At 27.3% G+C, this 25,933-nt stretch overlaps 2 protein-coding genes across 2 annotated transcripts in view; one reads left to right on the forward strand and one right to left on the reverse strand.

Annotated features, from left to right (window-relative positions):
* The window catches only part of LOC107450306 (uncharacterized), a 32,206-nt gene extending 24,331 nt beyond the window's left edge, over positions 1-7,875 (reverse strand). The window contains exon 1 of the mRNA XM_087149936.1: positions 7,620-7,875. Coding sequence (XP_087006062.1) covers positions 7,620-7,674 — 55 coding nt within the window. The 5' untranslated portion in view covers positions 7,675-7,875. The remainder of the gene's footprint in view (positions 1-7,619) is intronic.
* Positions 7,876-7,927: 52 nt separating this feature from the next.
* On the forward strand, positions 7,928-25,207 carry mRpL37 (mitochondrial ribosomal protein L37). Its single transcript, XM_016066066.4, has 7 exons — positions 7,928-8,389; positions 14,142-14,248; positions 16,340-16,574; positions 17,778-17,893; positions 18,543-18,722; positions 23,638-23,783; positions 24,702-25,207. Exons 1-7 carry the CDS (start codon positions 8,223-8,225, stop codon positions 24,951-24,953), a joined length of 1,203 nt encoding a protein of 400 aa, XP_015921552.3. The 5' UTR covers positions 7,928-8,222; the 3' UTR covers positions 24,954-25,207.
* Positions 25,208-25,933: the final 726 nt, after the last annotated feature.

The following is a 25,933-nucleotide window of genomic DNA, read 5'->3' on the forward strand; positions in this document are numbered from 1 at the left end:
CGGCATCTAGTCAAGTTTATAATTTAATTTCAGTGCACGCATAAATTGAAAATGAATGAGCTGAAGTTGGGTTTTTGTAGAAATAAACACGAAAATAAATAAATGTCGAAAATGGTTATCAGCAAAACATATTTGATGCGAGGTACTAATGCAATTTCTCTTAATTGCATTCATTATTCATTCAATACATAGCTACTAGAAAAGACTTTTTTCTTTTAAATTTTACTTTTCGTTCTTCACAAGTACTTTACTTAAATAATTTTATAAAAACAAAGGAAACAATAAATAAATTAGGAATAATTAATTAGACATAAATTTATTGACAGGATTCGAAAATGGTAACTGATATTAAACAGGTTCCCACTCAATTAAAAAAAAAAAAAAAAATCAAGGATTACCGAGGAGGTCTTTTTCAAAGACCTCCTCAGTGGCAGAGTTAGTAAACTACACTAAACTCAGTGGCGCGACAGCCCATAGAGGGCCAAGGCCTACTGCACCCATCTCAGTTTTCTTGACCTTGGGCTCTGGGGTGCGGGAGCAGATGTTCCGGTCAGCCGAAAACCCACTGTTTAGCTTCCAAGCATGCTTGGTACTCATTTATCGACCCACTGAAGGGATGAATCAACCTTGCCCGGCCCGAGGATCGAACCAGGGACCTCTGGCACGACAGCGCTACCGCTCAGCCACCGGGAGTCATAGTTAGTAAAGCACCTTCTAATTGGCGAGGGTCTGGAAAACACCCCGTTTCACAGGGAGGAGACATCCATCCACCAGCAGATCGTAATTTTGTTTCGCATGTTCAATCCCCTATCTAGTACTACCAGGGATATTAATTTGTAATGGGAACTTGGAGGACTGTGTGACCTTGACAGATTTAAAGTGCAACAGTCACCATTTAAATCACCACACGGGGATTTTTAGGCGAGCTAGATTCTAACTCCCGTTCTCACGAACATGAGTCCAACGCTCTACCAATTAGGCTACCCCGGTTCTATGACCAAGGATTAAAATTAACACTTGTCATTTGGTGTTGGACCACCAAAATTTTTGCGAAATACCATAAAATAACTAATAATGGTATCTCAGATCAGTATGGTATCAGTATTCAATGTAATGAAATGGTATGCTATTTTGGCATTTAGATAGTGCTTTGTAGCTGTGTTTTTAACACAAATTTGTAATAGTCCTTATAAATAATTTAATTTCATCATAATTGTAAACATTATATATCCTTGTGTAGTAGTTTTTCATTTAAATTCAATTCATTTTTTTATTTAGAAAATCTGATAGAGACATACAAACAGAATAATGAAATTTGTATGGACTATCAATATCTTGCAGGCAGAGTGTTATTGACAATGTCAACCTTCTTCTATGAAAAGGTACCCCAACATAGAATCCAGTTAACATGTCTAATATACTAGCGATTTGTAATTGCATATTTGTAGTGGTAGATGCACTACAGTACTCCCCCACCAGAATTATATCTGTGATAGAATTCGGTGAACAAATACTGTAAGATTTGCCACCACTAGATGGCGCCACGAGATATGAACAAAACTTAAGAATTAATTAATAAAGAATCTCTCTTCTGATAGAGAGTGGTGTAAGAAAGGATTAGAATGTGGGGGGAAGGAGCGAAGCGTTTTTTGACGAAGTGATTTGTAATTATTTCTATATACTTAATTTTATGTTTGTGATGTGGCATAGTATGTGTTTAAATAAATTTGTTTTATGCCAAGAATGGTTTAGTGTGAAAATCATTTCACATTATGAAAATTTGAAAAAAGAACCTGCAAGTTTTAGTAATACCACTAGTTGATTCACTGCTGTTTTTTGCGAAGCCAGGAGAGCTGCATTAAGGTCACCATACTTTTGAGTGGTAATCGTGAGAGCTGTATTAAGTTCACAGTCGTGGTCGCTCCAGTGTTGTCTTTAGCAGTTAAGTGTATACGTTACGTTTGATCAAAACTGAGTAGCAACAGCAATAGGAGGTGGATAATGTTGCAGTCACAAGCAGCAAGTCAACTGTTGAATGTAGACCATCTATCGAAATAGTACTGTTCAAATCGAAATGGCTCTTAAGATAGGCTAGTTCATTGCAAACAGGGTTGGCAGGTTTTTGACATGTGACAGTTTTTGACAGTTTAAACCATGGTTTAAACTGTCACGTCAAAAACCTCACTGTCAAAAATGTCGAAAATGTCAAAAACCTATATTCATATGTGAAATTTAATTAATGCATAAAATTTATATATTTTTTAAAGGATAGTGTTTCTAAATATGTTCTAGAAAAAATAAATTTAAAATTTTGAAGAAACACTTATATTTTGAATAGTAACCAAAATCTTGTACTTTTGAAAACTCACATCTTTTGTAATATTATGTATTCATTTTCATGTGTTATTGAATATCTGCAGTGATATTATTAAGAAATTTATTTATAACCAAATTTAGTGTATAGTATAGATTATACTAAAAATTAGACATTTTTAAAGATAAACATTAGCAGTTTTTTACATTAGACATCTTTTAAAGAAAAATCTTTTTAATATTCTTTTAAATCTTCTTAATGATCTTTTTAACATAAGACAATACAAATTTAAGTGCTTTCTGTTAAATACACAGAGTAGTTAGTGTTGATTTACAGTATATTCAGCCTATTCATTTACTATGCTGAAAATTTAGTTTATCCAAATACTTGTGAATTTCATTTTGCTGAATACGATATAGTTTTGTTGAATATCTAAATATTCAGCTGTTGAATAATTTCTTCTTGCTTTCAAGATATGCATTATTTATATTCTTAATACAAGTGGAGAAAAAAAAATTAAGAGATAAAAATTGTTTTAAAATGATAAGTGTAATAATTATAAATATATATAATAAACAATATGAATTATATTTATCATTATTCATAAATATAACTACTTTTAAATTCAAATTAACACACTGGATAATAAAGATATCCGGTAAAACATTAAAAAAATTTTTTATACACTTGTATCAAGTTTGTATTTATATAACATAGCTTGTAAGTTCCTTATAAATATTAGTTATATGTTCCTTATATGTCAAGAATGCATAGTAATAAACTTTTAATTTTCTTAAGTATCAAAAAAATTTTTTTTTTAAATATAAATATTTAAGCAATTTTTGTGCTAAATTTTTCTGCACATGCATTTGAATATAAATTTCTGAGATTTTAAATCTGTTATTTTACCTTAATTTTAATTAAAAAATATTTTAAAACCTGCTGATTACCTATAGTATAATTAAATTTCAATGTAATGCATGGCAACTGTTGGTAGTTTTGAAGTTTATATATTTTCTTGGCAAACTTCAGTTTTTGACATTTTTGACGGGTTTTTGACGGTTTAAACCAGTATTATACCCTTGTCATGTCAAAAACCACTTTTTGACGTCAAAAACCCAACCCTGATTGCAAAGTGAGAATTTCTGTCAAGGTAGGCATGTTCACATCAAGTCTGTGTCACCAATGTGGTGTGGGTTAATGTTCAGGAGACTAATCATTAGAGTTTACATTATTTTAGTATTTATTAACGTATATAGTATAAAGAAGAAGAGGAATATAAATAAGCACAGTGCTTCAGGCTTCATTCGCCAGAACAATTTTAATTGTTTATGTCGCATGACGTGCTATGTTCCTTTGTATTCCTCTTCCTTATTAATATTTACTATGTTAATAAATACTAAATCTTTTCCCTCGCACCATTCACTTGGACAAGTAACAAAAAACTCAAAACAAAAAAAATTTAGTCACTGAAGTTTCTAACCAGTGACAACATTTTTTTAACATCTAACATTAATGATTAATTCAAAAAAATCGTCTGTCTCTTCCTATATGATGAATTAAAAGACTACAGTGTTATCAAGTTTTTAATTACTACCATGCTTTTAATTTCACTAAAATTCCTCTGCTTAAAATTTAGAAAATTACAATGAAGGGATAGATAACAAAACAATTTTTTTATACATAAATTAATATGCTAGCAAAAATAATTTTGCTTCAGCCTATAGATTTAACACAAAATATGAAATTCAGAAACTTTTCATGACACACAATTTAAATGCCAGAATCAAATGATTTCGGATTAGGAAACATTTAGTTTATGGTTAGATGTTATACTTCATACCATTAAAAGAAAATAAGGCCTTCTGTTTTTGCAAAGGTGTGTAATAAGAAATTAGTTTTTTAATTAGTTTAAATTAAAAAAAAGAATATAAAAGTTTTATCAAAAAAATATGCTTAAAAATTTAAACAGTATTCCTAACCATTTTGTTGATAGGAACCTTATATACTTGAAAAGGCTAAGAGTATATTTGTTCTCTGTGAATACGCCAGAAATCAAAGACGTGATGCGGAAAAGAAGTTATGATGCCCGAGACCCGTAATTTTGCATCTGATTTAAGGAAGAAAAAAACATAATTTGAGCATATTAATTTTGCCATTATAGGCTAAATTACATGGTATTTTTTTTTTAAATATATAAATAAAACGCTATTAGTGCAGCTATTTGATCAATTGTAAGTAAGAGCCATGATTCCTCAAAATTATAATTTCTGTCTAGTTTTAGATATCTTTGTTTTGTCTACTTTATTTTTTAAACATCATTTGAAGTGCAAGTTAATATTATTTCACACAGAATTTTATAATTTCCCAAAGTTCTATAGTATTACCCAATATTAAGCTTATTATTTAAAATTTTTACTTTTAAGGTTCATTCAGCTTAAAAGTTAAACATGGTTGATAATTTTTTATGAATTGATTTCTTTCAATTTCAGATAAATTAATTTTTTAGTCATAAATTATGCTAACTTATGAGTTAATAAAAGTTATTTTCTAATAAAATAACTTATCTAAGAAAACAACTTCACTTGCTGTGTGCCTAACATTATTAGCTCATTTTTAAATATTTTTACATAAGAGTAACATACGAAAAAATTCAATTCTCATTGAAATGGTTTTATCCTTCCTTTAAGAAAGTGTTGTTTTAAATGATTAATACAGCATTATACGTATTTACATATGAGTGTGTGCATATGAAAAAGAAGAATGTCAGATTTTATTGGTTTTGAAAAATATTACCAGATTTTGAACTTTAATGAAAATTTTTGTTTTAATTCTTTGACAAACAATTGCCAAATCAATTGCTAATTGCAGTTTTATATTTTTCTAGCCATAAAATCATTTTAATGTATTTTTTTAAGGGATTATTTTTATTTGAGACCTGACAGAGGAAACTCAGAGAAAACCAGGGCCCACCCAGGGTTGTCACACCAGTGAAGAAGAGGTTTAAGTCTTGCAGAACTATAGGTTCTTGATTGCACAAGGAAATGGGAACAAATGCAATATATAAGTTTGATATCAAACAGTACATTTTTGTATAACTTTCCAGGCACTGAATTCAGATAAGTTATTATATTAAGACCTCTTTAATGGTTCTTAAGCTATTTGTTCCAAAAATCATATATAATACTGCATATAGATAGGCCTGTGTATATCACGGACGAGAGTTTCGTTTTTCAAAACTGGCTAAATAAACATTTCAGTTGTTTTCTTTCGCTAATTTTGTAAATATTCTTCAATTTTTGATTAATTTTTCTACTTTTTTTTAAAAAATATATGCAATTTAATTACACATTTTGTTTTCAAACATATTTTTTTTTATTAAAGGATAAGGTAAAGTATCTATTACAGCTATGCAATAAACAAGTTTATTTAGTAGAATTATAACTTCATAAAAAAAAAAATTTATTAGAAGTTACAAATACACTAACAAAAAAAAAAAGGAGAGACAAGAAAAGATTACAAATAATTTCGAAAATATTTAACATGCAAAATGAAATATTTCTAATATAGAATTTGTTCTTGTTAATTATTAATTAATTATGAGTCTTTGAATGAATATAAACTTATTTATTGCTGGTTAAAATAAAAAAGTCCTAATTCTAAAACCCCAACGTTCTGTAGAACATCTTTTTTGAACCACTGATCTAATACATAATATATATAGAACAGTTAACAATATATTAATAAATTTACGACCTATAAATTTTTTTACAAATCTGTTTCAAAATTATCTAGTAGATATTCGTTATATCTGAATGACTTAAGAGGATGCCATATCACGAGAGAAACTTTTTGTCTTAAATTCTCTCTCTTCTCCGAAACTAATATGAAATTTTAAGTATAGAAAAAGAGAGTTTACCTTGAGTAAGCTATGAAATTACAAATACAGAAAAGAAATTTTTAAAATATAAAAATGAAAATAAATTATGAGAAGATAACTTAAGATCACACAATGGAGAAGTTATCTTCCAATAATTTGCTTGCGTTTTGATATTTTTTTTAAGCAATTGAAACTTCAAGGCTTTCTCTAGCTTTTCCTGAATTAGCATTTTTTTCTTTTTTGGAAATAAGTCATGAGGATGAAAGAGAATTTGTGACAAAAAGTTTTTTTCATGATAAGGCATCCTCTTAGAAGTATATTTATTCATCATACCTTTTTTTTTTAAAAAATGATTCATCTATATTTTTACTACATTTAGAAATTCTTAAAAAGCTTTCTCTTTGCACTAAAAATAAATAAAGCAAGACTTTCATTTTTATTAAATTTTCAAAATTACATTCTGAAAGGAGAGAGCTAATAATAATAAAAAATAAATTAAAAAAAATTATTCTATTGCATATATATATATATATATATATATATATATATATATATATATATATATATATATATATATATATATATACAAAAAAATAAATGATATTAATAATAAAATAAAAATAAAGCCTTTTGAAGAGAAAAAAAGTAACCATTCTAAATGTAAAAGTAGAAAAAAAATTCTCACAGCATCTTATCATACCTTTTAAAAGTTAACTAGATAAATAAAATGTATAAGAATAATTATGGACATTTAGGGAAAAAATACAAATATAAGGGTTTTTTAAAGTTAAATGAACATCGATTTAAAAGTATTGATATAGCTACAACGGGTGGTCATTGCATATAAATTGAAAATACGACCAGGTGTTAGGTACTGTTACCTGTTATTAAATTAGACGGCGATGACAAAATCGAGGCGCGCAGGCGCAATTCGAAAAACGGGACTTTTCCCTTTCGAAATTAAATTCTATTTGGCAAAAACACATCTTAAAAATATTTCTTTCGAATTAAATACACTTAATAGTGCATCAAAAATTAACTTTATAAGATTCGATTAATATTCTTAATTCTTTATTAATGATCTTCGATGATGTTTATGTTTCGTTGTAACATGTTAATCAAAATTAAAACAATAAGACATAAGTGGAAATTGGTGAAAATATTCATATAAGGTCAATTATATTAATTGAAATATTACGCAATTCAAGAATTAAACACGTCAGAAGTGTTTAAATAACAAAGGCGTAATTAACAAAAGCGTTTCGCAAAAATAAATAATCGTGACTTTAAATACAAAATATCAAATTAAAAACTCTAAAAGGAGAACAATAGAAAAAATTTTAGACAAAATTATATTTATAAAGTAGCTATTATATAAGAAAAAATAACATTTTCCTGCTATCATAAAAGTTTCAGTTTACATACCCTTGATTCCAATTAACAGACTGAAAACTAGGGCGAAACAAATTAAAGCCGGCATTGTAGGAAAAATCTGTAGTTTTAACTTTTTTAGATCTTTAAAATGATATTATATCGTATCATTAAACGTTATCACCGTATTTCCAAAAAGCCGGATTTAATTCATCACTTCGCATCGTAAAATGCGCCTTCATAGAAAAAGCAAACAAAACAAATAATAAATCAAATCAAGCAGACCACATGGACTGACAAATATGATATTGTATCGTTAACTTTATCGATCTTGTCATCGAAAAGTTTTAGAAATTCTCTTTATTTTTAAAAACAAAATAACGAACGATATGGAAATTATTTTTCGTCTAATTTGAAATTTAATCTGTTATCATCTAATCTGTTAAAGTCTTAGAAATTTCTGGTTCTAATAAAAAGTTTGAGTTTGCATTTTGTAGTCATAACCGTTCAAAGTGTAAAAAAATGTAAACAAAACTAACATGAAAATTAACTTACTCTTCCCTAATCTCAAGATTTTAAGTTATATTAAAATTAACTATAATCGTTAAAAATTAAATTCTACTAATTTTACTATTGCATGAATAATTTCTTTTAAAAATGCGATTGACAAGTATCCGATGTCAGATAAATTATCATCGGCACGTTAAAAGAATATGGAAACGACAAGGACGTTTGCAAGCTGAAGAGCTTATTATTCCTCCTGCTTTAATTGAGATGGGAGTTCCAGTTTTAGATGCAAAAGAAGTATTGCAGGAAACTAAATTGTAATAATTTGCCTTTAATTAATCTTTTATTTCTTAACTGAAAATTGCACACTTTTTACACTGGTTGGCCACTCTCTCTCTCTCTCTTTTGAAAAAGGAAACCCCCAAGATAATAAAAACATTAAAAATACCTCTGCAAGTTATCAGAAAAATTTATATTTAATTCTAGCAACTCACGGAGGATAGCGATTGTAATGATCACACAACCCCATTAATACTCTTTTATACTACCAATCATTATAAAATCTCTATCCAGTGGTACTGATTATTTTTTTTTACTGTTATTGGTTGTAATTTAATGAATTATTCTAATTCATAATTTGTCTTTTTATTTCACATGCTAATAAAGAAGTATATTTGGAATTTAAGTTGATATTATTTATAACTTTCAGATTATAAGTATTTTTTTTTTCCCTTTAGTTTTTAAAGTTTGCAGTGGCGATATGAATATATTTAAACTAACATTCAACTTTAAATGATTCCTCATATTTTCTTAGGTTGTAACAGATTGAAATAACTAATTTCATTAACTCAATTATAAATAAATTTTTCCCCCAAAAAATTGTTGCTCAGTTTAAAATTACGAATAATCTATTGTTTTATTTTAATCTGACTTGTAATTTATAGACTATTTAGGAAAATTATTATCTTAATTTATATTATTAAATAATTAAACATATTTCTTGTGTACATATTTGTAAGTAACAAATTCTTTAACTATGATATCTAAAAACAATTTCTCAATGAGAAAGTGGTGGCAGAATTAAAAGATGCAAATTCAAATATAAGTATATTTATGTACCACAATATGATTATGCGACATATAAAAGATCCCTGAAGTGTCTTATTAGCTCTTGGCATTTCCGGCAAAATTAAATTCCTAGTGCACTTTAGCATCCAAATAGAGTCTCAGTGCTGCCATCTAGTGTGGCAGAATCTAGACGTCCAGATTAACATGACCAACGGTATCTCACCCATTGTGGTGGTCCTGAAAGAGTGGAGAACGCACTAGGTCTGCTCATTGGCAAGACCGATTGTGCAGCTCATTGGGAATAAAATGTACCACAATAACATGTATGCTTCAAAGTTATTTTTAATTTTTAGTTATGAATTGTTTATTAGAATTTATTTAACTTTGCTTAAAATATTCTAAACTTTTGCCCAACTTGTTAAACGCTAATGATAATATATATGAAGAAAAGCTGAATAATCGATGTTGGACATAATTATTCCATTTTTAATTTTTTAAAGTAAGTAATTTTGTCATTAAAAGTAGTCAAGGTTTGCCTTGAATTTCGCCGCTATGAGGAAAATGCGAAAATATGAGTGTTTTCTCAAAAAACATTTTATGACATCGAGAATCTATGTTTTTCCACCTACATTGCTTACTAGCCTACAAATAGCCAATATTGCTTACCGTTTCTCTTTTTTCATCATGTGCTAAACGAATATTAAAAGAGGTGTTGGTTTCAAAGCAGGGTTCGCCAAGTGGGCCCACTTTGAAAAAACCCGCCCGGGTTTTATTGGGCGGGCCCACCTTGAAAAAACCCACTTGGAACGATAAGTGGGTTTTTTCAAAAAAAAAAATTTTTTTTTACTAAAACTTATTGTTTTGCATTTACTTTTATATAATTTATAGTGCAGCATAAATTTGTCAAATTGAGTTGCATGATTTATATGATTAAGTTTTTAATATTAGTAAAGTAAAAAAAACTTGAATCTTCATATAATTTTATAGTAGGTACCTACTATTGAAAACTTAAAGTGGGTTTTTTCAAAAAGTAATATTTTAATGATATTAAATCAAATAAAAATTTAAATAATATACTCTGAAAATATCAATTTTTCAAATATAGTTGCATGCATTATATATTTATAAACAGGTTATTATTTTTAATTCATATGTTTAAAAAAATTGAAAAAAAAACAATTTTTTTCTTTTTTTACCAAGTGATACATTAACAAATTTAAACAGTTTTATTTTCTGGCTTTAAAAAAAAAAAAAAAAAAAAAGCTAAAACTTTTTATAAGAGAACTTTTCAAAATTATTTATCTAAAAATGAAATCATTTTCCTAGGGTTAATTATTTGAAAACAAATGGGACAAGTAACTGATACTCTTTATAATTATACATAGTTTTAATTTCACTTTCTATTAACCTTATTATAAAAACATGTAAGACCATTAAATATTTATTTCAGTTCTTTTATTTAACTCAAGTCAGATGAAATTTTAGTTTTTACTGATTATAAATATTTACAGATTATAATTTTATAATAGATAATATCCATATGTTTAATAAATATAGTAAATAAATGTGTGTGAAAACAAAAAGATTAATAAACTTACTTGTTCCTTTTATATTACTTCATTTATATTTTATAATTCCTATTTTAAAAAATTATGAAATGTAATGCACTTAACAATAAAGAAGATTCAAATAGGTAGTGATAATGCGTTATTTAAACTTAATATAAAATACATATAACCAGGGTTCCCCAAGTGGGCCCACTTTGAAAAAACCCACTTGGTGTTTTTCAGAGTTCATTCTAGGCAGAAAAAAGGGCAGGGTGCAAAAGTTTAAAAAAGGGGCATTATTATTCTAAAAAGGCAATAATTTCTTTCGATGGGCTTTACACGTTCTATTAAAAAACATTGTCAATTAGTAAAAGAATTTTTTATTTTTTTTACTAAACCTAGCAAAGCAATCATTAATTACTAATTTTTATTAATAAATTAACATATATATTGAGCTAATTAGCTTAGTAATTTATTTAAAATGCATGCATATATTAATAAAATAATAAATGTATGTTTTTAAGTGTCTGTAGTTATGATTTAATAATTAAAATGATTAATAATAATTATGATTTAATGATAGAGCAAGTAACTGCAAACTTTCAAAGACAAGTGCAATAAGGGGGTGTGATGGCAGTTTTCACAGTGAAATTTATGAGCACTAAATGAAAAAACCCAATTTTCCCCGGGTTTTTTCAAATAAAACCCAATTTTCCCCGGGTTTTTTCAATAAAACCCAGGCGGGTTGGGTTTTTTCAAAAATCCCCGGGTTTTTTCAAACCCTGTTTCAAAGTGAGTGTTATTTTACCGTTGCGAGAGCAGTCTATGTATATTATTAGTCTAAGGTTATGCAGAGTTCTCCCTAATAATAAAGAAGCGAAGGGCACTTTGAGTTTTGAAAGGGACATTATCAAACATTGCAAAAATTTATCAAAATGTGTAATATTATGTCATAACTGAATTTTATCCTCAACAATTTTTAAATTTTTCTCTTATGCTACTTTGTGTATGCATTTTAAAAAGTAATTCTCTCTCATCATTAAAATAAGAGGAACATTTGTAGTTTATAAAAGTAATTAAAGGAATGCTAAACAGCAATCTCTGCATGTTTTTTTTTTTTTCAAAAAAAGTAAACTACCAAAAAATTATTAATTGATAAATAACTTAAAAGCTTTTTTTTTTTATAATTTAAGCTGAAAATTATGAGAAAATGAACATTTAAGGGTGCAATTTTTTTGAAGAAAAAAAAAGGTATGGTTTAAAAAATAATTTTAAAATCACTTAAAAAAGTAATTAATATCTCCCTGAAAAAAGATACTCATAAAAATATAACCAGTTGAGAATAATACTATTAAAGTAAATGTTAATAGTAAGTAATCAGAATTAAACCTATGAACACAGATAATTTTACTAGAGTGTAATTATTATTTAAACAGCGAATTAATGTTTTTCAAAATAGAATATGAATCAAAAAAGGAGTGTTTTTCAGTGAAGGCAGTTTATTTTACAAAAAGGGCAAAGAGGACAAATTTATTGGCTTCAAAGGACAGAAAGGGGGCTCCCTTTAAAAAATGCTTAAAGAGAACCAGTGTTTTCATCATAGAAAAAAAATGGGTGAGAATTTCTCACCCTCTCTCAAAAACAGGATGAGATTTCAAAAAGTTAAGTGAGATTTCTAAAAACTAAAAAAACACAAAAACTCCTGAAAAAAAATCATTTCTTTAATTATAATACATTTTTAGCGTCTTCTATTTTTTAAAGCATTGAATATTTTTGGTGCATCATCATAGAAGATTTTGCCTTCGCAAGATATTTGTCCATCTTCATAAGTGCATAAAAAATTTGAACGTCTCACATGAAGAAACCTTACCTACATAACACGTGGTTGCAGAGAAATGTGTTCTGAAAGGGGTTCCGTGGTTGTGTTCTGTTGTTCGAAAAGGTTCTGAACTATACTGGTAAATTGGGAAGCTAGATAATGGGGCAGATGTTGAAAATAATGAAAGATCCAGGAAGTAAAGTGAAACGGATTTTATTCTAAATGGCGTAATTTGAAGCTTTTTCCAAACTGCAAGAAATTCGCGAATTTTGAAATTGATTTATAGAATGCGCGAATTTCTCGCGGTAATCATTTTTTAATTTGAGATTCTCGCGCTGTAGTGAGAACACTGGTTATACCCTTCAAGTTTGTCCCCTTCTGTAATTTTTTTAGTTCTTGGTGGACCACTGCACTGAAGTTTTCAAGGTTTGGTGATTATTCTGCTGTAGATCAGGATACGGAAATTTTTCCTAATTATTTCTCTTGAGGTGTAATTTTTAATTATCGATTTAATTTTTGTTTGATATCGAGATACCTTGTCTTCTTATATAATCATTAAATATAGATAAAGTCAAGTTAATAGTTGAGTTGAGTAAATATAGTAAGTTTAACTTTTAAAATTTTTGTACAGTTATCATTCTTAATATGTATGTATATCAAAGCTTATACCTTAAATTAAAAGTAGCAAACTTGATTATAAAAAAATATTTATATTTTTCTTTTGCAAATCTCAGTGAATGTTTACAATTTTGGTTATAACCAGTGATGCTGATAAAGTGATTGCTACACTGGAGGATGCTGGGTTTTATTCTGTGTCAAAAATAGTTAAAAATATGCTTGTGGTTTTAATTTAGTTATATATATCTTCTAATATTTTTTATGGTTAATTAATTATACACTAAATATTGTTTCAATATTGTTAAATTTTAATAAAATTTCAAATCATACAACTCTTGTTCGACTTGCAGGTAGGTAAATGTAAATCAGGTTGTATTAAGCAAAACAAGTCTATAAATAATATACGGTACTTACGTATTATCGCAACCAGGTTGGCGTGATTTGTAAGTTTGAGTAAGAAAGTATGAATAGAAAGAAAATGTACATTTATTAATTACAGATAATTTTAATACAGTTTTTTATATTATTTTATTCATATAACATAATATATTAATATGTTATATATAATATATTATAATTATATATTATATAATATAATATAATAAAATATTATAATATATTTTAATAAAATAATATATTTTATATTATTTTATTCATATAACACATAGGGTTGCCAAAAGTAGGGTCGCCAAATTTGGCGATTTATTCGAATTTTGGCCTGGTTGCGTTAATACGTAAGTACCTAATATACCAATGATATAGAAGATCTCAAATTATACACAGAAAAAATTATTTCAGACAATCTTAGCACTTTTCTATATATAGTGGAATCTTGAACATTATAGTGTTCCACAACTGAACATGTGTTCCACAAATGACTGTTTCTCTCTTTTATACACGTTTTTTTTTTAATTGAATATTATAATACATTAGTTTTAGTTATTATTAATTATGAATTCTTAATGTGTTTATAAAATATCGGTTATAACATTTAATAACTATTTTTTATTTATTTAGGTTTAAACAACATAAGATTGAAGTACCACCAATACCAATTCCTCCCAGTGTTTTTGAAAAAATTAAATGTTCTTTTGTTATGCATTTTAAAACCAAAGTGTCTGAAAGTAAGAATTTTTAAATTAATTCAATATGTATAGTTTCTTATTTAATTCTGTTAAAGCTTTTGAATCAATTTTTAAATTTTTTTGATCTAGTAAATTAAAGTAGCTAAAAAAATATGCATTTTCCAATTTATAAATTGTTTATTTATTTATTTAATAATTAACAAATGCCCAAAAGATTGACTATGATGCCATTAAATTTATAAATTGTAAATGAAATAAGATTTTAACATATTGTTTTAAATAAAAATATTGTTTATTATTTCATAAAGCTTATAAGTGTGTAGCTAGCATTACAAATGTTGTGAATTAAAACAAAGAAAATGAATTATTCATTTAAAAAAATTCATTACAATGAATGAATTATAGATTATATATTTAATAAATTGTTCTTAAGCTTTTTTAAAATCCTCAAAACTGTTTTGTTTTCCATAATTTTCTTATTGCTTTATGTAAGTAGATTTTATTGTAGCCTTTATTATTAATATGACTCTTTTTAAAATAAATCTTATGAATATAACTATTTTTAAAATGACCCTTTCTAAAAATGTTTTATTTCAGTTCATCATAATTTTCACACATATTTTATTTAAAGTATAATTGTATAAAATAAGTTTTCTGAATCTAATTTGTTTGAAGTGTGTCATTGCTTGAAAATTTGATAATATTTTTTGGAGAAAAAAAATAAAAGAAATAATAAATGAAATGGAAAGTTGAATTCTATGATTATTTTTAAAACATGTAAATAACATGTATTGAATCTATTGTAATTAAAATTCGCAGTTATGTTTACGTGTTATAAATTCATGACCTTGGAGTGGTTGAGTAATTGGTTGAAAATTATATATCTTTCTAAAGCTCTTAAGTTTTTCTATAAATAATTTTTATAAATTATATAGTAAAAACTATTTTCCGACAAAGTTCTTTTTGGAATTTAAATGTATTTAATATAGAACAATCTAAACTATACATAGTCAAGAATACATTTTTATAGTTCGTCTTTACACATATTTGTTAAGTTCTTAAATTCATGTTCTTGCAAATCTATGTTCTGAAAGATAAATTGAAGAACAGAATTTGCTGATTAAATTACTTCATATTGAACCACAAGTTTTTCTTTCTACTTAATAATGATTGTTTTAAACCATTTAATTTTTCAGATATTGACTAGTGGTACCACAGAGCAATGTAGATAATATTAAACAGATCTTCCCTTTCTTTCTTTTCTTCCATCTTTGATCTTTTTCTTCCTTTCTTTAATGTGTTATTTTTAAATTGAATTTGTTTAATCAGTTCATGTGCAAGTACCACAAGTTCGTACAACCGTCCCGCATCGTAAATATTTAAAAATAAATTTATTTTTTAAATGTTTTATTTGTCATTTATCTACATTAATGAATTTTTTTAAGTTGATTAATGGAAAATTAAATTGCACTGAACAAAATATTTACATTAATTTTTTATTGTATGAAGTAAGTTTTTATTTTTGTTTGATGATCTATTTTCTGAATCTACAACGGTCCTGAGATATTGTTTTGTTTTATAAATAATATAACAAGAATAATACTAGCAATATAGCTATTTACTGTTTAATTTTATTATTATTTAAGACATTAGTAATATAGATAAAATTTGATTATTTTTCATTTACGACTAAAATTGTTTATGTATAAAAGTAATATTTATTAATGGCTAAAATTATCTATGTATAAAAGTAATATTTGTTAAAAAACATTTGCTATTCAGCAGCTGAATATTAAGTATACAACCGATTTTTCGACTAAGTATTCTGTATTCAGCTATGTAGAATTTTCCTTCAAAATTAACTGTTAGGAAAATGAAAAAATAACAAATGTATATACTCTGCATTTTGTAGTCTTTCTGTAAACTAATTTTTTTCTCAAAATAGTTAATAAATATCGAAAATAAATCAATTATTTTTAATGATGCTGAAATTTATTTATGTAAGTAAAATTTATTGATATACTCTATATGTATAGTACAAAAATTAAAGGATTTCAAAATTAAAGGTTGTAATTTTTTCTGTTTTAATCAATTTTACAGTAGAATGTTTAATTTTTTTTTCTTTTCTAGGTGAAAATCAGACTTTGTCACTGACAAAAACTTTGTCATATCAGGGATTACCTCCTCAAATTTCGTCACTAGTTGGCCATGTTAGCTTACCCAATCAAGATGATCTTGTTCAGACAAGCATTTTGCAAGCACATGTTTGGGACGCTGATCAGAAAAAGCTTCCCAAGAAAGTAGATATTTTGCGACCTGGACACATTTTCCGTAGAGATTATGGTATTCGAAATAAAAAAAAGATGTGAGCATATTTCTATATATTTTTAAAATGCATTTAAATTCATAGCACAGTGGTGGAATAGATCTTAAAAGTAGTTGTTTCTAACTCTAGTTTTCCAAAGCTTTAGATACTAGCTTTAAATTTTCCATATTTATGAAGAGAATGAGTTTTATTAACATCTGACCCTGAGTTTTATTCATCCCCTAACACCTTCCCAGCTCTTGATAGGAAACGGGGTAATACCTTCTTGAAGATAAATCTCTTGTGATGCACAGAAAAAAAAGTAATACATACTTGAAAGGCACCCAAGCCATATAGAGTTGTGATTTAATATGTATGCCTGGTATCCTATATATATATATATATATAAAACTAATGATATCAAAGCAATTTGTGCTAACTATTTAATTTTGGTGAAAATTATGCATTTTTGTTCTACTTTTATTTAAAAATGTGGTTTTATTTCTGAAAAATAATATTAATAGAAAAATATCCTACTTAAAATATTCTGCTTTGTAAAGACTATTTAAAAAAAAATTGTTATATATATTTATAAAATCCTTTACTATCACATATTTAAACAATCATACTATGGAAATACTTTGAAACCTCCAATTGTTAACAATAGTTTTTCCTGACTTTCGAGATATTCTTTTTTAGTTGACAAAAATTGGTTTCTGTCATTATAATTCAGTGAAAGATTAATGCTTAGCTTAAAAAATCCCCTACAATTTTATTATAATCATAACTAACCACAACACAATTTAGTTTCTTCAGAAGGCTGTTCTTTTAATTGTGCATTATTGATAAGAACCTAAAGATTTTACTATTACTAAATAACTATTAAAATTTTTAATGTTATGGTCAAAGTAATAAATCCAGTTATTAACATATGGTATAACTGGTGGATATTATTAATTACTATGTCATTTGGTCATTATATAAAAAATTTACATTAATTTCACATTATACATTTGTTAATTATACTGTCTAATGAAGTTAAGTAATTATTAAAGGTATATTATGTGTATATTAAAAATTTTTTGTCATAAAAAATATTACCATAGGGAATACTGGGCAAGTGTATGTTGGGCAATGGCCTATATGACAAGTATAAGGCAATAATAATTTATTATGTTAGTTTTATCTTTATTTCTTAATGGAGTAATTCCTTAGACTTTTTAATAATTATTAATATTTTTTTCTTCTTCTGTTTCTTCTTAGAGCTGCTACGCTAGAGAAATTAACGAACTTATGTGACTGTGCTACTGGAAAATATCCAACGTGTTTTGATAGATCTAAGCACATTGATAATTCAGCTGATGTAACTGTTTCAAGAAGTAAATGTTGTTCCTATTAATTCTTTGACCATCTTCAAAAAAAAAATTTTAAAACTTTGTCTAAATTTTTTTATTTTCTGAGACTAGGTACTCCAATTTAAGTATGTTATTTGTGCTTTAAAAACTTAGTAACAATGCTGACTGTTCTGAATTTTTTTTTCTTTTCTTAAAGTGCTATTATTAGAAATAAATAAAGACGTATGGAATCTTTATTTATTATTTAATCTTTATTTATTAATCTGTTTTTATTTATTAGAAATAAATAAAGACATATTAAAAGGCATATTATTCAAAAGTGCTATTATTAGGAATAAATAAAGACATATAGAAATAAATAAATAACATTTAAAAGATGTATTCATTATTGTAAATTACAAAAAAAAAAAAAAAAAACGAATATTATGTTTAATTATGTGTGAATCTAAAATTCATCAACATTTATTGCTTAATATTTCTAAATATTTTGCGCTAATTTTTAATTAATTGAATGATATGATATTCTAAGTACGTGTAAGATTTATTCTAAAAAAGTCAGATTTCTTCAATGAAAAAAAAATTATTTGCCCAGAAATAATTTTTAGTAAAGAAAAAGATTTCTCTAAAATAACAGTTTTAATGCAGTGAATTTGAAATTATTTTTATTTTTTAGGTAATGAATTTATTAGATTTAAATTACCTTGTGATATGCTATTAACATCAAGGGAACCTTTAAAAAGATTTGCATCAATTGATGAAGTTATGAGTACTCAAAAACAAGCTGTCCCTAATATCTATCCAATTAAGCACACGTTAGATCTTGAGAAAATAGAAGATACTCCTACTGTTTTAAGTGAGTACCAATTATTTATATTTCTGATAATTTCATATTTGTTATAACAGTTCTTAATGAAACTGGTTTTTATAAATATGTGAATAATATTTTTCTTGTAAATTTTATTAACTTTTAATTGTCAATGGAAAGATATTAGATATTTTTCTGTCTATAATTTGCATTGCCATCTGCTTATATTTTTAGAAAATACAAAAAAATAAATAAAATAATGGTGGGTTTTATTTACATAAATGTGAGAAACAGTAAATAGTGTGGAATCAAAGAAGAGAGGCCATCACAATGGGCTATTTTCTCTAGTGCTTTATGCATTTGTTCATTTGATCCTTTCTCATCAAGGCCGGTAGTAGGAACCCTCCAATACTGCAGCGGGAAGCGTGGTGGCTCAGGGGATAGAGCGTTCACCTTACAATAAGATGAACTGAGTTCAAAATGCAGCGATGGCTGGTCAAATTCCGCACCCACCTCGCACCTGCCTGATTGCTGACATAAAATATGCTCAGTGGCAGACGGATCATGGATTAGAGTACCCTTATCATTAGGCTAATCGTGGGTGATTTTTGTGGTTTTCCTTCCCAAATATCACAAATGTGGTTTAGTTCCATCAAAAAGTCTCCACAAAGGCAAAACTCCTCCCAATATTTGATCCAGGGCTTTCCTTATCTTCTGGATTGGGTTTAAAATTACAAGGCTTTAGAGTTGAACATGGGTAGTCATAAACTCAAATTTGAGTTAGTTCCATCAAAAAGACCTCCACAAAGGCAAAACTTCTTCCAATATTTGATCCAGGAGTTTCCTTTTCTTCTGGATTAGGTTTAAAATTACAAGGCTTTAGAGTTGAACATTGGTAGTCATAAACTCAAATTTGGGTTAGTTCCATCAAAAAGTTCTCCACGAAGGTAAAATTTCTCCTAATATTTTATCCAAAAGTTACCCTATCTTCTGGATCGGGCTCAAAATTAAAAGGCTACGAAGTTGAACATGGGTAGTCATAAACTCAAATTTGGGTCGTCTGTTCAACGACGGTTATAGAATACTGCAGCGGGAGCCGTGGTGGCTCAAGTGATAAAGCGTTTGCGTTTCAATCATGTGAACCGGGTTTGAATCCCAGCAACGGCTGGTCGATACGGATTCTTCACCCAGCCCGTATCAACCACAATGCTAGATGGATAATGGGTTTTTCCTCTCCAAGTAACGCAAATGCGGTTTAGCTCCATCAAAAAGTCCTCTGTGAATGCAAATTTCTCCCAATACTTGATCCAGGTTCAAAATTACAAGGCTATTAGGTTGAACATTAGTAGTCGTAAACCCAAAATTGAATCGGCAGTTCAACGACAGTTATTAAATAAAATACTGCAGCAGGAGCTGTAGATTATTACAGCATCTGCAGATTATTTTCATCTTAGTTTTATATTTTAAACTTGGAGGATCCGCTCCCTGCTTATTCCGCTCTCTAACCTTAGTTGCTTTTCATTCCTTATCCTTTATTTCTTCTTAAACATCAATATTTTCCACAAAAAGACTGAGTATTTTGATTTCAGTTATTGTACCTTAATGTAAGAATATTTTGTTAATGTGTTAAATATAATGAAATCGATAATTTCTAGATTTTAAAAATAAATATCTTTGATTTAAAAATATTAACTGAAGGAATGCGGATTGTGAGACTCAATAAAAAGAGATAAAAGCAAAGTAATTTTACTCATTGAAGAGACTTGTAACATTTCTGATAGGGAATGGTTTTTATCGCTATTTATTAAGTTTTTTTTTATTTTTAAACAATTCACAAATTATCCTATCAGCAGGACGAATTCCAACTCTATAGTTGCATTTCAGCGGACAGTAGATTCATCAACATGGTTTTTTCTTTTACTACAAGTTTAACAGTTAATAATTTTCAAACTAATTGTCGAGTCGAGTTTATTTCGTCATATTCCCTATACTTTTCTCTACACATCTTTGTAATTTCAAGTTTATAGGTTGTATAGATTTTAAGCAGCAATGTTACATAACGAAATGTAATATTAAGCAAAAAAAATAAATAAATTTGTTTATTTCTAATGAGCTGCACAATCAGTCTTCCCGATGAGCAGACCTAGTGTGTTCTCCAGAAGTGGTATCCACTCTTTCAGGACCACCACAATGGATGAGATACCGTTGGCCATGTTAATTTGGACGTCTAGTTTCTGCCATACTAGATGGCAGCACCAACACTCTATTTGGATGCTAAAGTGCACTAGGAATTTTTAATTTTGCCGGAAATGCCAAGAGCCAATAAGGCACTCTAGGGATCTTTTACATGCCGCATAATCATACGACATGGCCGCTGAGGATTTTCTGTATCCCGAAAATCCACTGTCTGGGCCGGGGATCGAACCCGCAGACTTGGGCTCAGAAGGCCGAAGACAAACCAACTGCGCCACCCAGCCACAAAAAAAAAAAGTAAAACAGTCAATGGAAAAGTAAATAAATAAAAAGCTTTTAAAATTGCAATAACTTTCGAACAAACTGGAATTTTGAAAAGGAAAAAAAAATTGTGTGCTACTTTCATAAACAAATGTGGCATTTTCAGCATGCCAAATTTCAACTCTGTCCTCATTCCTGTTACCCATATATTTTTTTGAACAAGTTTAACATTTGATAATTATTGAAAAAATTATCAATTGTTAATTTGTTTATTCCATTCTAATCCCTGTACATATTTCTGCACACCTTAGTAATTTCATAAAATAAAGTCTTATAGTTTTTACATAGCAAAACAAAATGTAACCTTAAGTTGAACACCTAAAACAGGTCCATGGCTCTTAAGAGATTTTAGTATAGAGAAAAAAAAAACCAATGGAAGGAAGGGAAAGTCCTGAGACTTCTTTTTAAAATATCTCTAAACTTGTTTCTAATAAAAATTGAGCTGAATTGAGAGAACATTCTAACGAACAAAAATAAAAATTTCATTACTAGATTACAGGTTTAACTATATGGGGTATAGGTTAACTGTACAACTTAATAGGTTTTTAGTATTTTGTATACTAAAATAATGACATAAAAATTCTGTATGTAAAGTCCTTATCTCTGTAAATTTTTCTACTTGAATGTTAGATAAATATGATATTATTTTCTCTGGCTGACTACATTGAAGTTGTTGGCAAATTTGGATTTATGAAGATACTGCAGCCTATTCATTTCGTGAATTCTGCTACTGGGTTGATGAGTTAATGTATGCAAAATTTATAAATTTGGTTATTTATAAACTCAGGAGCTCAAGTTTATTGTTAATTCGTTACAGTTGATAAAATTTGGAAAATTCCATCTACCCTCTCATTAACTAGAAAAATTGTCACAAAAATCAACTTAATTTTAGGGATTAAGCTTAGTGAATTTTGTTTTATCAATCAATTAACATCCCAAAAATCTTTTAACCTCAGTTTTCTGGAGAAAAAAAATGGTTTTATAAATGGTAAATTTGATTTCTTTTTTTTCAATATGACTAATTTATTTTTAGCTGTAGAAAGCAATAAAAAAATTTAATTAAAAAGCACAAAAAAACTAACTTTAAAGTTTTACAAATAATGGGTCTTATCAATCCTCTATTGTGTTAAACTGTTAAATAGCAATCGAATTTTTTCAAACCATATTTGTGAATAATCAAAATGTTACTCTTTTAAAAGCATCAGCAATATTTTTTTCCCTCCTTGTATTTCAGGAAGTTTACTTCTTCAGATAATTACCCTCCAAAAAAGCCTAAGTACTTTGCTGATGTTACTTCTTTTTTTTATTGCTTCTCTCTATTTTTATCATAGATATAAAACACAATTTGATTTTTTTTCACTGAATGCCCAATAGCCAGGGTTCGTCTTGTCCTTAAAAAATTTAACAAGAGGTCGCTAAATTATTCATTAAATTTGTCTTCCTCACCACGATCATTATTTTCCAAATAAATTTATCTAGTTAAAAAATCTATTGTTTTTTTAATTTTAAAGTGAAAACTAATAAAACGATATTAATAAACTTTTTTATTTACAATATTGACTGCACTTTTTTAATTTTTTAAGGATTATACAATTCTTCATAATGTTTGTGTTTAATGTAATATAATCACTTTCAGTGCTTTTGCCATTAAACTCAACATTTTCAACAATTCTAGTCTGTGATTAGTATCTTGATGTTTCCAAAGTACTGTAAAAACTTGGCTATCATCAGCAAATTCTGGATTTAGGATACTAAAATCTAGATTTTTTAAAATTATTTTACTTTTCTTTAGTTTCCAGATAATGTATCACCCTTGTAATAGTTGTCCATATCAACGATAAATAAAAGATTAAATAATAGTTATACAAAAATAAATAATGAAATATTTAAACTCTAAGTGTACGATGCAAGAAAATCAAAAATAGAAAATTTTGTTTTTAATTCTTTCTTCCAACTTTATAACCTCCTGTTCACTTCTTTGATGCAGAAAATCTTAGTATTCTGCAACTATATTTTCAAATTTATATAAAAATTGCAGCAATGAAATCATGAAAATGTATGCTTTAAAAAAAAAAATATCTTGAGAAAAAAAAATTGTAAGAATTTCTTTATGGATATTTGCAGAAGGCTCTAATAAAGTACATTTCGAAGAGTCCAGCTTTAGCTAAAATAAATAATAATTTTAATGTTATGATCAATTTTTAGAAAAATTATTTCTCTGTTTTTTTAACAACTTTGAATAATTTTGCTAACTTGAGCTTTCCGGTAAGTTCAATTGCTTATAGTCAGGCTTTTATTAAATGCATGTTTAATTTGTAATACAAAAGCATTTTCTAACTTTTAAAATTATCATTTATTCAAATAAGTGTTTAGTATATATATAATATTTTTCATATATAATATTATAATATTCATATATAATATTAATATTTTTTAAAATTATTTCTAGCATCTAATACATCACACTCTGGCCATCTCCATACACTTTTTATCGCTCAGAAATCATTTGGATTTTGGTTTCCAAAACAGTTACTAGCCAGAGCTATTGCCACATGCTTTTCTTTTTCTGCTTTAAAAGCAAGGGAATTATATGGGGTAAGTTAATTTTTGCACTTTTTAGAACTTTGCATCTTATTATGTTTACATACATGATGTTCGATAATAATTATTATTTATTTTTAAAATTCCTGAAAAAATTGATATAAAAAATATGCACTTCAAATTAATATTTAAGTGCAAAAAATAAGAAACACTATGAAAATTTAATGAATCGCTGCTGAGGCAAGGGAAACTGAAAAGGCCAAAACCTGTTTGTTTGCTGAAGATAACAGAGAAGAGTTGAAAAATGATTATTAGAAATATCTTCAAGTTGCACGAGACAATCAAACTGGTTTTGATGTTCTCAGTCTTTAAGTAGTAATATTCAATATTGTTTGTTGTAGTTTTTGTATTTTCCACACTTCAATACTAATTTGCTATCATTAAGTGTTTACTTTTTTGATTTCCTTTTAATGAAGAATTCTAGAAATATGCTATGAGGGCTAAAGTTATGAAACAATCAGTATTAAGGTTAATTAGAATTTGATATATCCTTTTGTTTATTATTGCAAGTTTGCTTTCATGTACTAATACATTTGTACAAATAAAAGTGCATTATAATTATTTGCACAAATAATACAAATAATAATTTGTATTATTAAAAAATAAGTACATTATAATAATTTATACAAATAAAAGTACAAATACATTTGTACTTTTGTGCATGAGATCTTTTTTACATGAAGGTACTTTATCAAATTATACCATAATTTAATATTTCATTAACAGCAGAATTTTCCATTTGCTCACATTTAAAAACATTTTTTTTTTTAAATATTGCTCATGGATTAATGTATTTCCTAACTGAATTTTTTCATGTTTTGACCTGTAATTTCTTAGCAACAATTTTCAAAACAGCTTTTATTTTTGGTTTACTAACATGGTAATCTTTTCTAAAATTGTTTATTTTATCAGGAAAATGTATCTGTTCTACCAGAACCAGTTTGTGTGCAGTGTGCTTACATGGACTTGAAGACCTTCAATTTTATTGCTTATCAGCTGAACACTTTAGATCTTGACCATAATGATGGTGTGAAAAATCAGGTCTGGGTCGATGAACCTTTAAACCTTTTCCATGCAATTACTGAGAAAAATGGTATTGAAAAATACAATCCTGTTGTTTTTAGTAAATTGCTGGCTTTGTATTTAAATGGTTTAGTACCATAAGAGCTGTTAATGCTTATTTAATGTATTGAAATAAAATGTTTTAGATAAAAAATATGGTAATTATTTTAAAGGTGATGTATATTCTTTTGAGAGTTTCCTTTGTTGTCTTTTCATAAGCATATTTTTTGTACAGTGTGAAAGAAAACAACTTTAAATTTAATCAGAAGTTTAAATTTTGATGAATGTTGTCCTATTAAATTTCACTGTAACTAAACAAAATTATTACAAATATGTAAAAAACAAAACAAAAAAAACAAGCATAATCAAATGTGAGATGGTATTTGGCAAACATTTTATGGAATTTTTTTATAACACTGAACTCATTTCAAATTGATTCAATATAAGAAAATGGGCATCATATTTTTCAAAAATACTCATAGAAGCCTAGAAACATTTATAAAAATTTTTTTGTTTCCAAAATCTATATTATATAAAACGCTAATACGTATGTATCAATAAAAACCGATGATATTTCTTTTCTCGCGTTGGCAACAGTTTTCATTTTTAATTGATAGGCTTCGGCGCGCAAGAGCACGTATTGAGCATCATATGGCTAATCTATCTATCTATATTATATAAAACGCTAATACGTATGTATCAATAAAACTGATGATATTTCTTTTCTCGCGTTGGCAACAGTTTTCATTTTTAATTGATAGGATTCGGCGCGCAAGAGCACATAGTGATCATCATATGGCTAATCTATATTATACAAAACGCTAATATGTTTTAATTGATAGGCTTCGGCGCGCAAGAGCACGTAGTGAACGTCATATGTCTAATCGGGTGAATTCTCACCAAATTATCAAAAACATTCTCACAAAATTATCTTCATTGAAGCCGATGCTTTACATCCGCCGTTCATTTTGTTTTACAACACATGGTTTTAGCCCTCTGGTGGTAAAAACTTTAAAACAAAACTTACAACAGTTACTTTTCTCAACAACTGAAATTTAGAATAGTGTGATTAAGAAAAATAT

The sequence above is a fragment of the Parasteatoda tepidariorum genome, chromosome 8 (assembly GCF_982258835.1).
Source record: "Parasteatoda tepidariorum strain Cologne lab strain chromosome 8, Ptep-v5.0, whole genome shotgun sequence".
Taxonomy (NCBI): Eukaryota; Metazoa; Arthropoda; class Arachnida; order Araneae; family Theridiidae; genus Parasteatoda; species Parasteatoda tepidariorum.

What these genes read in the sequence shown, in the direction of transcription:
- mRpL37 (XM_016066066.4), top strand. Translation starts at nt 8,223, where the DNA reads ATGCGATTGACAAGTATCCGATGTCAGATAAATTATCATCGGCACGTT. An exon ending in TAAAACCAAAGTGTCTGAAA is followed by an intron (nt 14,249 to 16,339) that starts GTAAGAATTTTT and finishes TTTCTTTTCTAG; the next exon opens with GTGAAAATCAGACTTTGTCA. An exon ending in TGATGTAACTGTTTCAAGAA is followed by an intron (nt 17,894 to 18,542) that starts GTAAATGTTGTT and finishes TTTATTTTTTAG; the next exon opens with GTAATGAATTTATTAGATTT.